A 16,169-nucleotide genomic window follows, 5' to 3' on the forward strand; every position below is an offset into this window, starting at 1 on the left:
GAACTATTGTTAATTTTTTGTTGAGTAAATCTCCATGTCTTCCTTTCCGATTCTAAAATTCAAAAGACTCACGCCTGAACTGATTTAACATTACTTATAGTCTTTATTTATTCTACCTAGTGTGAATATCAACATTTTTCACTGCAGAAGTATCGGTATGTTTAATATTGAGGTGTTCCACTAGTCCCTACTGGAATGGATAATACATGACATATACATCAAAATACCATTCTAAAATATGAAAGAGGATGGGCCTACAAAATGAAAAAAAGGATTATGAACCTGTATCTCTTTCTACTTCTTCATGCCTGTGCACATGTACGCAAACAGACAACTATATATTTTATAAAAAGTTGTATATACTAAACACAGCATCGTAAACTACATTTTCCTTAAAATTATATAATATTTGAAGAAAAATTATATGCTATTTCATTTTTTCATGTCGATAATTTAGTTTCATATTATCTTAATAATGGAATTCTAGGCCAGTCAATGGATGTATTAAAATTCAGTTACTCTCTGATAGATAGGTTGTTTACTTGAGAATTTTTTTTTTCAAGACTGAGTCTCACTTTGTAACCCTGGCAGGAGTGCAGTGGCATGATCTCGGCTCATTGCAATCCTTTCACGTCAGCCTCCCAAGTAGCTATGACTACAGGCATGTGCCACCAGGCTTGCCTAACTTTTGTATTTTTTTTAGAACTGGGGTCCTTCCAGATTGCCCAGGCTGGTCTCAAACTCCAGGGCTCAAGTGAACCAACCGCCTCAGTCTCTCAAAGTTCTGGGATTACAGGTGTGAGCCACAATGCCTGGGATTCTATTTTCAAAATTCCTGACTTAAAAAAATATATATTAGCTATGCAGTCCAGGGGAAGTTGCTTAATCTTTTTAAATTTCATTTATTTTGTTTCTACTTTCTTATAATCATAATATTTACTATCTACAGGGCCATTGTAAGAATTAAAGATAAAATGTAATTATTTGTATAAAGAATATGATAAATACTAAATATATATTAACATATATTATTGTTGTTGTTAAAAGCAAATTACATAAAACATTCTGATGCAGTTAAATTTTAGGGTACTGACATGCAGACATGTTATCTACAAAAACAATATTTCACTTGGCCTAAATATAAGCAGTTGAATAAAAATAGAGTTTTATTCAAGAACACTTATGATTATAAAAAAATAATTTTCCTGAAATACTAATTAATTTTATTACAAATTTCATTTTGCCCCTTCTTAACCAGGCTTGGTCACTTTTGGTTAATTTTTGTTAGATGATTTTTAAAGTGACAAACTTTTAGTAGAGGATTTTCCAAAATCTGTTTCTAGATATTTTAAACTTCTTAAAATAACAAAGTAAACTCTAAAGTAGAAAAATGTTAAGTCTTCTGTATAAATTGTGATTTATTTTTTATGGAGGGAGGCCTCGTAGGAAGGAAAGCTCATACCAGGGAGAAAATGAAGAGAAGTTTCTGCAAAAGAACTGTTGTAGGATAGTGAATATTAGAAATTTGGATGCGTACAATTGCTTCTGATTCCATTTATACTTATTTTCTTACAAGAAAATTGAAATACAGAGATTTCATTCATGTATTTACAGCCAGCTAGGAATACAGAACTAATGTCATCTGATTCAAAGTTTAGGGTTCTTGCTCTTACACCACTTGGGATCTCATGACTGGCATGCATTTATCATATTGAGGTATCTACAGAGTTTGAGAAACTTATGTAGTTTAAGTAACTGCTGCTATAAAGTACTGCAACTTGGTTCCTAGATTGCAGGTCACTTTGGGGGAGAATTCTTTAAGGCTTCTGCACATTAAACATTAAAAATTATGCTGTGACCTATGTATAACACATTGCCACAGGGTCTTTCAAATAGGAACCTGGCGGTAGTTTCAAGAGGTTCTCTAGCTTTGTCCTGTGTAGTAAAAGTATTCACAAATTTTGGATACTATAGAGCAGCCCAGGATTCTTATAGATTTAATCTCAGATTTAATGTTAAATGTATTTAATTTTATTAAATTTATTTAGTTAAATCAATTCTCAGATTTAATCATAGAACTGATTCTGATTATTATTTTATTCTAGTCAAAATACTCCAGTAGATCTCATTGCTTTTATTTGTGTTTAATCTCATTCAGACCTGAATAGTTAGGAAGAAAGCCATTCCAGGGGGTATGACCTCGTATTAGAAACTGTGAGGAGTGTAAATTAGAATGAGAATAATAAGTCTGTAAAATAGATGTGACAATGATAAATAGAATAGAATAGAAAGCACAATACACACAAAAGCTAGATGAATCATATAGTACTTGAAAGAGTACAAAATCTGAGTCAAAAGAAACTTGTTCATATTACTGACTCATACTGAAACCTCTACTAGCCTTTCATAAATGCCACAGGACTTAGTTTCCCCATCCACAAAAGAGAAATAATTATAATGGACCTATAGAGATGAGGTTAAAAGGAAAGAGATTTGAAGGTGTTGTAATATAGTGGTGAGATCATCCTATAAAATAGGTGAGGAAGTATGCGATACAAAGGAATAAGTTCTGGGTATAAGGGTGAGTTATTTGAAGTAACCAAGAGCTGAAGAGCGATGTTGCTGGAAAGAACCAGTATTTACTCTTATCCTAAGTACACTCTAGAGGAATTTACAATGTGCTTCAGGAAGCTTCATGGGTTGAAGTGCATTTTGTTTTCAGGTGTTCCCGTGGTGGTACTGTTTCCGCAGTTTTAAGTAGTTTGGAATTGAATATAAACATGCTGCAAATAACCTAACACTGAAATCCACTTAAAAGAAATGTGGACAGTTTTTCAATCAGTTGCTTTCCATATGTACATCCTGTAAGGGAGGTCTGCGTCCTATAGAGAAAGAAAACGATTTGTGTTTTTTCTAAACTATGACCTAATTAAGCATTGTGCATGCATAAAAATTCATCTTTAATATTTTATCTACAGGAATGTGCAGAGTAAAAATTTTAATTATATGGTTAAGAACCTATACCTAGATTTTCTAAGTAAGGAGTCAACAACTTTTTCTGTTAAGGGCCAGATAGTAAATATTTTAAAGTTTGTGGTTCATGAAAGTCTCTGTCACAAATACTTTACTCTGCCATTGAAGAAGAAAGGCAGCCATAGAAAACATGCAAATGAATGGGACATGGCTGAGTTCCAATAAAACTTTATTTTCAAAAACAGATGATGGGCCATGAGACAACCATTGTTGTAAAGCACGACTGTTATCAATATTTCTTAAGTTTTTTTTTTCATTTATGTGTGTGTGCCTGTAAAAATTGCACCATGTGGATTATAAAAGGATTCTAACAAAACCAAAAGGATTGTTACTTTAAAACTAGATATAGAAGAATGCAGACATATTGTCTCATGAACTGATTGTCATTAAGTAAGATTGCTTGTTTCACTAGAGGAGAAAATTATTGAAATTAAAATCTTTAAGCAAAGAACAAATTGGAGATTCTTGAATTCGATATTATGTGACAGTCTGATAAAGAGTACAGAGATTTCACTTCATTTTGTGCTAATGGTTAATTAAAAGTATGTTGACACTAGTAAAGACACTTTATTTTAATTTGAGGTATAAATGCCTACCTAAAGTAGACTATTTCCATTGTGTCGTACATTTTAAATGTGGTATATATTCTTAAATTTCAGAGAGAAAATGATAAATATCGTAGAAATCTAATACTGATTAATTTGATTAATAATTATTTTTCTCTTCAAATTTGGGAATATCTTTTCCTATGTAATGATCATGTCAGAGGTTGTCTTTCATTATGTTTTTGGATGCCATTGGTAAATTATCTTTGAAGCCTATGTAGAAGGTTGGTGATTTCAAAATTTACCCAAACTATTTATTAATTATTATAAAATATATTGGTTGATTAGCTACTGGACTGACTTGTTTATAGTTACAAAAAAGTAAATTTTTTTAATGCCTATCAAGAGTTAAAAGAAAAACATTAGGCATTGTGTCAGTCCTTTTCATCTTGAACTTCTTTTGTTTTATTTTGTGTTTTCTTTTAGGAGTTAAAATGCACCTACAAAGGTGATAGTTTGAAAGAATGATGCAAAGCAATCAGAAAGCTAAATTTGTTGATATTTTTTATTTCATTTGTCAAAGGTAACATTATCTAAATAATAATTGATTTATCTTCTAATTGATGATTTAATATTTTGAGGTGTGAGAAAGGTGAATTTTGTTTACCAAAATTATTGTATTCATAAAGTTTCCTATTTTAGTGTATTGTGAAAAATTAAATTGATGGAAATATGTAACAGACTTGTAGTCTGTTATATGTTTGGATCAACTTTTAAATTAGTTTTTTTTTTTTTTTTGGTCTGGGAATTTTACATAATGATTGAATAAGTGTAACATATTAAATTTATTTTGCATTTTAAAAGGTAGGTATTTATAGGTGCCTAGTTTGACAATTTATATAAATATAATGATGGTAAGTAGTCATATGATTAAACCTACTGCATGCATTAGAGTATTTGATAATAAATGGCCATGATTGCCTTTTAATGTTATTGATCTAAGAAAAATATAGTTATCAGAGTTATATATAAAGTTCAGCACATTAAAACAATAACATGAGAAATGTAGAAGCACAGATTCTTTCAAAGAACCATCTTGGTATTAAGGGTAATAGCAGTTCTAGTTTTATTTATTATGTAACAGTAATAGTAAAAAAATATTTTCAAGGAAAGTTACATTAATTTCTCATTAATTTATTTCCAAAAATATTGGAATGGTTCATTATTTTTCTCCATTATCTCAGAGAGGCAGTACAGCAACCGACTGGCGCTGGCAGGCTCTGGCAAGTGTCGTTGTTCTATAATAAATTGGGTATATGATGGACAAATCTATGAAAGTCACTTAGCTGCAGTTTCTTTGTTTGAAAAAAGAATGCAAACAATGCCACCACTTTATCTCCTAAGGCAATTGAGAAGAATGAATAATAAACATCACTACAGTAATACTGTTTTCTAGATCCTAATACAAGACACTATACTCCAAATCTCCCAGTGCAGAATTTAACTAGTGACATTATAAACATGCATTTAGACTCAGTGCATTATCGTTTCCAAGCATGCCCGTAGTAGTTAAATAGATTAGACTAAAAACCAGCTTGATCATAAAAATTTAATTTGTAAAAATTTATTTTTGCTTGTTAGCAGGTTTCTTAAATTTAATTACATCTAACTTTAAGAAAATTTATCTACCAAAAGACTCAGAATTCTTAGCGATAATAAGTAGTATCACCAATTTATCTTCCTTTCTTTATTCTCTTCCTTTGTCTTTATATGCCGAGAATATTAGAAGAAGCTATTTCAGAAATGTAATGAATTTTCACTGGCCACATATAACTTTTGAATTCTTAGTCCTGGAGACCCAATTGCAGAGAACCCAGTTTTAGATATTTCTTTCAGTGGGAAAAATCTTCAGTATTCTTAATAGAGATGGAAAAAGAGCACGGGAGGAAGAAAGCAGAAGAATGTCTCCAGAGATAAGTCTGGCTGAGAGATAGCAAAAAACAGAAAAGAAAAGAACTTCAAATTTACTCCTACACTGCCACTGGAATAAAAAGGGAAGACAAAGTTTTGAATAGGGCTGAGATGAAGAGCCTGACAACACTGAAGAGAATGGGTGATTTGAGGATGTTGGAGTTAGCAGTCTTTAAGTATGTTTTAATTTCTGCCCTCATGGCACATCCAGCATTTAGTGGCATCTCAATTGGCCCTGGGATTCACAATGCAGCAAATATATAAAGGGAATGTATGGCAGTGTCTATTTTATGTGCTTTCACAGATAACAAATAGGGCTCATCTTACCTTTTGATAATCTCAGTTTTCTTTGTTCTTGTCAAAGATAACTTTTTTCAAGATTCATAAATTACATAATTAAATGCTGGCACATCAGTTATTATTAAAGTTATCAATGTCATTTCAAAGAGTTAGCATTTGCGAGAGATCTTAATATATACACAGATTACTTTAAGAAAAAATATCTAAGTCATCCTCATTGAGCAGCAGACTTAAAATTCTTGCTTACAGGATGTGGCTGTTCCTGTCCTCTCATTTTTAATTTAAAGGAATGCTGGTTTTTGCTCAATATTGTAAGAATACCCTATGTTTTTATTATGCCTTTAGTAGCAAAACACAAATGTCAACCACACTATACTTGTATAAAATGTATTATTTTGAAAACCACTGATAAATACAGTTATTGCCATACTTCATGCACTTTAAAAATTCCACAGCCATAGGTGCTGTCAGATAACTTTATAAGTGGTGGCTTAAAATGCTGTTGCCTACTTCAGCAATGTAGAAAGAACCACACCATATATTCTGTGGAAGGCAAAGCTATCAGAAGCAATGTCGGTATGAAAAGGCTTACAGTGAATTATTCACCTCTTAACACTCCCTTGTGTTCAGTCTACTGCAAACAGAATGCTTGTTATCAGTGTGAAAAGCAGTGGCTTTGAATTAAGGCAAAAACTTGTTTTGTTTGGTTTTCAATGCAATGGTATCAAGGTAGACAAACAAACTCTGTCCCTAATTCAAAGAGATTTTTCAAAATTTTATGTCTCTGTACTCCTGGATTAGGAAAACACTGAAAATATAAATTTTTCTGAATTTATAATTATACAATTGAACGCTATATCTAGAACCATTTATTTTTAGACAAAATGTTGTTCTGTTCACTACACATCCAACCCCAAATTAGATGTTAAGAGATGAGTTGCTCTCTTAATGACTTCAAAAAGTCAAAGACCTACTTACATTTATTCTAGATTAATACATCTAGAATTAAAAATGTCTTCATGTTTATATTTCATACAGTGGAAGATCACTTTGTTTTTTTTTGTCTTTATAGTATATTTAAAATGTATAAAAATAATGTTACACAAACATATAAAACTTATACAGATAATGCAAAACAATAAGTATTATCTATTTAGATTATTGAGGCAAATGTTTCTATAACTTGCTGAACAAATGCTACATCTTTTCTTCCTTAGTCTTTATCTGCTGTCAGTCCCATCCAGTGTATTTTTACGTTAAAATACTACAGCTTTTATTTTTAGACGTTTCTTATGAATCTTTTTTATATCTTCTATTTCTCTCCTTCAGGATCAAAATTAACATGAGGCAAGGGAGGTAGTTAAGGCACAAGATTTAAGGAGACACTCTCCATGTCCTGCTTTTACATTCCTGAACATATTTTTAATATTTCTGATAGATTTTTAAGGTCCTATTAGTTAATCCCATCATCTCTCATCCCTGGGTCTGTTTTTATTGATTTTTCTCCCAGGTCTAGGTTATATTTTCCCGGTTTATTGCATGCCCTGTAATTCCTGATTGAATATCAGATATCGTGAATTTTACATTGTTGATGCTGGATTTGGTACTGCCTATGTTCTGAGCTAAATGTACATCTGTGAAATGAATGCATCCACTGGGCTGAGTAGTAGACTCTGACTTAAAGGTCTCCAGTTTGGTGAAGAAATAGAGAAACCCAAGAGGACTTCAAGAATGCTAGCAAGGGTTTTTTGTTTGTTTGTTTTGTTTTGTTTTGAGATGGATTCTTGCTCTGTCACCCAGGCTGGAGTGCAATGGTGCAATCTCTGCTCACCTCACCCTCCGCCTCCTGGGTGCAAGTGATTCTCCTGCCTCAGCTTCCACCTCTACTGAAAGTACAAAAGAATGCTAGCACTTTATAATCCATTGCCTCCTATGTCCCCGCACCAATCATTCTGGAAGTGTCAGAGTTCTATGGTGTGTCAGAATTGTTCCCTTCATAGGAAATTTCCTGAATATCTCATGACTCTATCTATAATGGGTGTGTGTATACACACACACACACACACACACACACCCATGTATAATTATTAGAGTATGTAAATTAATCTCAGATTGAATTCTAGCAGCATTTGCTTAAATGGTATATTTGATGGTGAAAAACTGATCGTAGAATAGTTCCCTGCTGCTCACATTATTCTTCTCTTCCTTTTGCAGGGATACATTTGAAGACTAGTATTCTGATATTTTTCTTAGAAATTCACTAGAAATTAGACTCAAAATGATGAGGTCTTTATTTTTCTCATCCCACAGGTGTCTAACTTTATAGAAATCCAAGTGTTGTATTAAAATTTACCATATACTCATCCAGTTACCATTATTTCATATCATTACAGTGCTGCACAATTTAAAAATTAAAAACTTATAATGAGAATTGTATTATAAACTTGAAATTTGCATACATTGTCTCATATAAACTTAAAATCCCATATTTTGGATACTCTTATATTATCTTAATTTTGCTGCCAAAATTGTAAATTATTTTGACAATATTTTGCATATATTTTGCTACATTTCAGAGGCTAATCATTTTGTATTACATGTCTTTTGAGTTTTTACAAAGTATGGTATTAACTTACTTCTAAAGGTAGAAACAGTTTTATGAGCCATTTTGAAAATTAAAAGAATTTACCAGTTTTGAAGACAGAGCCCAGTCCTCCATGATCTAGCCATGTTTCTTTTCTGTGTTCAAAAGAGAAGCTACTACTTTGCAACAAGTTCAGTTTGAAGTTTTTATATAAAGTATTTTATGGCTGGGTAAATCAGAGATGCACATAAGAAAAAAAATTCTTTGGAGGAAATAAAATTTGAAGGCTGGGTTCAGTGGCTTATGCCTGTAATCTTAGCACTTTGGAAGGCCGAGTCGGGTGGATCTTTTGAGCTGATGAGTTCGAGTTCGAGACCAGGGCAACTTGGCAAAACCCTGTCTCTACTGAAAAAAAAAAAAAAAAAAAAGCTGGCATGTTGGCGCACCCCTGTAGTTCCAGTGACTTGCGTGGCTGAGGCAGGAAGATCGTTTGAACCTGGGAGGTCCAGGCTGCAGTGAGCCACGATCACGCCACTGCACTCCAGCCTGATGACAAAGTGAGACTCTGTCTCAAAAAATAAAATTGAATAAAATTTGAGCTATGGATCTGTTGCTTGGATTTGCTGGTGTGATTAAGTAGATATTTATATCCAAATTCATTTGTATTCTGTCCAAATAAATATTAAATTTTTACATAGGTTTTACAAATTGACTCGGTATCATTTTAAAAGACAAGTTCAGAAACTCTCTTTGTTGAGAATATTCAAAAAAATAACTTGTATTATAATTATTTTCTCAGACAGAAGAATCCTCAGCATATATGTGATGCAGAAAGCACATTAGGTATATTTTGGTATTACCATTTGCTTTTAAAATTAGTTACAGTACTGTGAACTTTTTTTGAGGTGTATAGTTCTATGAATGTTCATACATGTGTAGTTTCATGAAACAAGCAAGATACTGAACAGTTCAATCACTTTAAAAGCTTCCTTATGCTCTCTCTCTCTCTATCATACCTTCCCTCACCTTTAACCCCTAGCAACCACGGATTTGTTCTGTGGCATAATAGCTTTGCTTTTTTTTTAATGACTAGTCTTATAAATTGAATGATACAGTAGGCAATTTTTAAAGATTGACTTTTTTTCACTCAACATAAAGGTTTTGAGATTCATTTGGGTTGTTCCAACAGTAGTCCATTTTTTCATTGCTAAATGGTATTTTAACATACATATGTATGAATATGTATGATGGTCTGTCTGTTCACCTTTTGAAAGATACCTAGGCTGATTCCAGTTTGGGGCAAACATACAGAATTTTGTGTGAACATAGTTTTCATTTTTTTAGGGTATGTCCCTAGAAGTAGGATTGCTGGGTCGTATGATAGATTTATGTTTGACATAAGAAATGGCCAGGTTGTTTTCCAGGGTAGCTGTACCACTTTGCATTTTCATCTAAATGTATGAGAATTCCAGTTGTTCCACATCTTCATCAGCATTAGTATTGTTAAGTTTTAAAATTTCATGTAATATAATAAATATATAATGTCATTTTATTATAATTGTGATTTTTTCATTTTCCTAATTGCAGGTTATAGTAAATATCTCTTCATGTGCTTTTGTGCCATCAATATATTCCATATGATTAGTGTTAAGCCTTTCAAGTGTTTTCTTTTTCTTAGTTTAGTTTTGACTGTTCTTTATACAGTCTGCATACAACATTACAGATGTTCTCTCAAGGGTTGTAGCTTATTTTTAAATTCTCTTAACATTGTCTTTGCAAAACCAACATTTCTAATTTCATAAAGTCCAACTTTTTCTTCTGTGGGTCATGCTTTGATATTGTCTAACAACTGTACAGTGCCCTGTCACAAAGATTTTCTGCTAAGTTTTCTACTAAATATTTTTAGTTTTACTACTTGCATTTAGGTCTATGTTCCGTGTCTGAAGGAGAGAAAGAGAGAGAAAGAAAAAAAGAAAGAGAGAGAGAGAGAGAGAGTGTGTGTGTGTGTGTGTGTCTAATGTGTAAGGTATAGATCAAGGTTTATTTCTACTGAAATATATATTGAATTGTCTTTTCAACTTTGTCAAAAAGCAACTCTTCATATTTGTGTGGGTCTGCTTCTGGACAGTTTTCTGTTCCATTGTTGTGTGTATTCATTCGTTTGGCAATGCTGCAGTCTTCATAAGTGTGGCTTCGATAGTAAGTGTTTTTGTTGTTGTTGTTTTGGAGGTAGAGTCTCACTCTGTTGCTCAATCTGGAGTGCAGTGGTGAGATCTCAGCTCTTGCAATCTCCGCCTCCTGGATCCAAGCGATTCTCATGCCTCCGCCACCAAAGTAGCTGGGATTACAGGCATGCGCCTTGAAACCCAGCTAATTTTTGTATTTTTCTTTAGTAGACAAAGGGTTTTTCACCATGTTGACCCGGCTGGTCTCGAACTCCTGGCCTCAAGTGATCCACCCACCTTGACCTCCCAAAGTACTAGGATTACAGGCATGAGCCACCATGCTGGGCCCAACAGTAAGTCTTGAAAGGGAGTAGTGTAATTTCCTCAGAAATTGATTTATCTTTTAAAAAATTGTTTTGGGTATTATAGTTCATCTCCTGTCATATATTAATTGAAGAATCATCTTGTTTAAGTACACAGAAAATTTTGCTGAGAATTGCATGAAATTATGTTACATGCATACATTATTTGGGGATCCAAATTGCCTTCCAATCCATAAACATATATCTCTCCATTTATTTAGGTCCTTTAAATTTATTTCATTTTTTAATAATGTTCAGCATACAGATCCTATACATTTTTAAAAAAATTTGTTAAATAATTAATTGATAGGAGCTATTGTAAGTGTATTGCTTTTACTCCTCTCAGATGAACTTAAGGACATGCCATATCAAAATAACCTACTTCCATAAATAGAGAGCTTTCCTAGTTTCAGCCAGTATGACTCAGTTTCACTACATACTGTCTTTTGACCTTTTTCAGACAAGATTTTTTTAAAATTACAATAATTTCTTTCAGAATTTGGATCAGATAGCAAGTTGTAGAAGATTGCATATGCTTAGGAATAGTTTGTTACTGAATACTGCTGATAAAAATGTTGATTTTTAATATCATTTATAAATGTACCACAGTTCGCTGATTGCTAGTAAAGAAAAAAGACAAATAATCAAAGAATTCATATTCTGCAAACTTTATCCAACTTAAGTGTTTGCTTGCTTGCTCACTTGTTTATTTTCTTGTTTAATTTCTGCACAAAGGAAAGTAAAGAATATCTAAATTTTTATTAACTTTAACATACACAAAAAAAGAAAATAAAAAAATAAGAGGGTACATTCAGTATGTTAGTTCACATCGGTTTTGTTATGAGCAAATAATCACTTTTTTTTAAGAAGATAACTTTTGTCTCATTTATTATTGATTTTTGTAGATTTTTAAATAGATTAACATAAAGTTTTAAAAATATCTACTTGAAAACATTTATGTAACTACCCACCAATTGTAGGTACATGTGATACTTTTAATGATAAACAAATTATCATGTTTATATGTTTATCATATAAAAGTCACTGTGTTCAAGTTGAGTTTGAAGAGAAAAAAATAGTGATTAGCTTGCATGAAAGATAAGGTTTTCAAGCATTGTAGATATTCATGTAATTACTTTACTGAGCCCTAAATGTACAAATGTCTGACCTCAAATTCTACCCCCTTCCAAGACTTAAAATTTATGAATTATAAATGGAAAAGGTAAAACTCAATTTTTAGAGCATAGTGTTGTAAAATGTCTGAATGCTTTTATACGTCTAATTAAATGATGCCATCATACACATGGTTTTTTCTATATTTTTCATTTTTATATGTAAATACTGTTATTTGATATTCAGATTATTTTAAATGAATTTTCAAACACCTTTGGAGTCTAGATAATGAAAATGTAGTGAATTAGTTATATGTTTGTTAAAGGCCAAATGGCTATTACATTATGATAATAATACACACACACAATCTCTCATGTTCCTATCTACTTTAATCGTTGAGTTCAGACATTATTAGTAAACTTCTGATACTTTACTAGTGATTGAATTGCAAACTTTTAAAACTGTACTTTGTGAAATTCTATAATTAGAAACCAACTTCTTTTTTCTACATTTCTTTTCACTCCTCTCACCCTGCTTCCTCCTCCATGTATCTTTTCGTTTCTCTCTCCCACTTTCTTTCTCTGTACTTTTCTCTTGCTGTTCCTCAGATTTCTGTTTGTTTATTTTTGTTTTTGAGATAGGTTGCCCAGGCTGGAGTGCAGTGATACTGTTACAGCTCACTGTAGCCTCGACATCCTGGGCTCAAGTGATTCTCCATCTCAGCCTCCTGAGCAGCTGGGACTACATGTGGGCACCACCACACCTGGCTAATTTTCTTATTATTTTTATCGAGATGGGGTCTCAATACGTTGACAGGGCTGGTCTCGAACTCCTGAACTCAAGTGATCCTCCTGCCTCAACCTCCCAAAGTACTGTGATTACTGGTGTGAGACACCCCACCTGGCCTTTCTTTGACTTTCCATTTTCTTTTGTTCTCCCCCAAACACCCTTCTTTTCTCCCTTCCTCTTGTTTTTTTATCTTCATCAGACCAATATTTGGCAGCAGTACCATTGCCCAGAGTTCATCAAATTCTCATGCATGAATACATGTGTGTGTACATGTAATTTTAATAGTTCTTCATTCAATTGAAATATGATTTCATTTCTTAGCTTAAGTTTCTTATTTAATTAGAAACTTTTAGAACTTTAATAATATGCAAACATTTCTAGATACTGTTCCTATCAGGACAGTATCTAGAGAAAAGAAAGTTTCCCCAGACTATTTCCTTGTGTCTAAACGAATAGGTATCCACATGCTATGAGGTTCCACTTAATTAAAACCATTAAAATCACAAGACTACTTATAATAGTGCTTATAACTAGAGTTTCTGATTTCACATTATGTTTTATTGTCTCTTTAATAACCTGGATTTTGTTGTCTTGAAGTGTTCTAAAACACTAATATTTAGTTTTCAACTGACAGTAATAGTGGATTAGATACATGTGTTTGATCAATTCAAAGGACGAACTAGTTTTTATTAAGTTAAAAATGTGAAGTGACTAATATAGTTTAAAAATTTTTCAAAATATTTTTGCAAACATTTTTGCCACTGGTGTTGACTACTGCTAGTAACTTTGCTAGAAAAACAAGTTATCCTTAAAAACTGATATTTTGTCATTATGGAAACAAGAAGTAAGGTGCTTCACTGAATCTAGAAATTAATACAATACATTAACGGAAAGTGTCTGCTACCAACTGCTAGTAAAAGATGGTTAGGAGTGAGCAATGAATCCACCCTTTTCACTTCATCTTTGCATGTACTTCGAGATGCCAGTGAGTGAAGTCTTCCAATACTTCACTTCATCTTTGCATGTACTTTGATAAAGGTCATTTGGGCAAACCAAACAAGGTTATATATTAAGAAATTTGGGAGGTGGGGGTTCTGTCCCCAAACTTGACAATGAAACTCACATAATACTTTAAACTATCATTCTTTAATGATATCAATACCTTATACTACTTACCAATACTTTAAACTATCATTCTTAACATGTCTTTTTCTTTTTTCAGTAATTGCTCACAAAGCCAAATACTTTATATTATTATATGTGAAGAATAAAAAAAAAAAAAAGAGTATCTTATTTTAAATTAGCCTTATTCATAAGGAAAGCACATATTGTACTACATTAAGTCTTACCTTGGGCCCTCTGCTTCATTATTTGTATGATCCCCATGTCACTGATACTTGTATGCTGGATGATCTTGTAGGAACCCATAGCTGCTTCAGAGTATAATATGAGGTGATGCAGAAAACAGGAGAAGCTTTGTCACTAAGTCAGCTGCAAGAAGAAGTAATGTGTATGAATGTACAGTATAGGGAAATCTATGAAAGATCCAGTCTCTTTCTCCCAAAAGACTCTGTTCCATGATACAAGGAGAATTCAGTTCTTTTTGGCAGACCTCCATGTCAGTTTGGAAGCAGTAAAAACAACCGCAAAAGCAAGCCTGCTTTCTCAATGTCTTTACGTTTTAAGTAACAATTTTTTCTCTCTTATTTTTGTTTTGTTTTGTTTTTGATAACTAGGAAGTAAAATAGAAATCCATTTTCACTGGATTGTTTGCATATAATTTCCATAGTTGGGTTGTAGCTGAGAATGAATTATAGCTATGAGTTCAACCATATGTGATATGCTTGTATCCATTACTGGCAAAATTTGAAGGAAAGTCCCTGCATCTCTTAATTGAGGAGTGAATGACTTTAAATGATATTACATCAAGAAAGGCATAGAATCCCAGCAGATGATGTAATTATGTTTAAAAATGAGTATTATTAAATAATTCACACTTTTAATATGGAGAAATTAGGTCATTTTCCCACTCCTCCCACAAATATTCTATCTTAATATCTAAGTAATGAAACAACACAGACAGTGTTATCCATCCTGGTACTGAAAGAGAATGCCAGTTATGACAGGCTCATTGTTTACTTTACCAGGTAATTTGTGGACCGGAATCATTTAATTGTTCTGAGTACATAATTACATGTCAGCAATTTCCAATTTAATTAAAATGTACAAATCTGAAGATTAAGGGAATTTTTGAATTATTAATCATTTTTCCACTAGGAAATCTTGTTGCTCTGCAGGAGATTTGTCCAGTGTACAACTATACGTATTTTTTTCCTTCTCTTTCACAGACAGACAATTTTCCCGCAGAGCCCAATTACATGGGCAGCAGGCAGCAGTTTGTTCAAAGGTAAGGCCTATTAAATAACTTTTCTCAGCTTCCCCATTTGCATTCGTGTCAAAATTGCTTTGCAAGAGACTACACTTCAGATTCAAACTAGTAGAGACAACACTTTCTCTTCTTTTTCTTTATATGTATTTCAGTAGCTCCACGTTTAAGGACCCAGAAAGAGCCAGCCTGAGAGACAGTGGGCACGGGGACAGTGATCAGGCTGACAGTGACCAAGACACTAACAAAGGCTCCTGCTGTGACATGTCTGTTAGGGAGGCACTCAAGATGAAAACTACTTCAACTAAAAGCCAACCACTTGAACAAGGTGAGTGAAGTCTTCCAATGCTTACAAAGTGTAAAGCCTAAGCAGTCATTATAAACCTGTTAGATCTAGAGTTGCAGTTTATCACAGTGGAATAGACCATTGATAATATAGCAAAGAAACAGCAAAACTTGAGGTTGCCCCAGACAAAAAGTAACCATTGAATAACATAGTCAAAAATGAAAAAGGAGGGCCCTGGGTATCATTCATTAATCCTAAAATAAGAACTTGACCAAAGTCATTTGATTGTTCTTATTTCATAGACATTTCCTACCCTTTCCTATTTGGAGTTATACTAACAGGGAAAATATGGCGTTTATTAGCTAGATATGTATATTTATGAATTTACAGTATAAAAATTAGTAAATTCCACACTTTTTAGGTAAAATGAAATCACTGGAATTTTATAGCTCTTAGCAGTGTTTGTTGATTTATTTTTTGTTTGGATTTTAGCTTCAAAATAGTTTTTCAAGAGTCGTAGGTAAACTAGAGTTTTGCCTTTCTTTTAATTTACATCTAAGGCTTCATGGATATGAAATGGATAATAAAACAATGTGTCTTAATAAATGCATATATTTTTGTAAAATTTTATCTCT

At 32.7% G+C, this 16,169-nt stretch overlaps 1 protein-coding gene across 3 annotated transcripts in view; it reads left to right on the forward strand.

Moving 5' to 3' along the window:
- Nucleotides 1-16,169, forward strand: part of PCDH17 (protocadherin 17) — a 97,601-nt gene that overhangs the window by 20,482 nt on the left and 60,950 nt on the right. For 2 of the 3 annotated variants that reach the window (XM_025364763.1, XM_025364764.1), the window contains exons 2-3: nt 15,211-15,269; nt 15,404-15,576. In XM_025364763.1, the coding sequence (XP_025220548.1) occupies nt 15,211-15,269; nt 15,404-15,576 (232 nt within the window). Of the gene's footprint in view, nt 1-15,210; nt 15,270-15,403; nt 15,581-16,169 lie in introns of all 3 variants that reach the window. The other variant, XM_025364765.1, reaches the window with a different exon arrangement.

This window comes from Theropithecus gelada, chromosome 17 (assembly GCF_003255815.1).
Source record: "Theropithecus gelada isolate Dixy chromosome 17, Tgel_1.0, whole genome shotgun sequence".
NCBI lineage: Eukaryota > Metazoa > Chordata > Mammalia > Primates > Cercopithecidae > Theropithecus > Theropithecus gelada.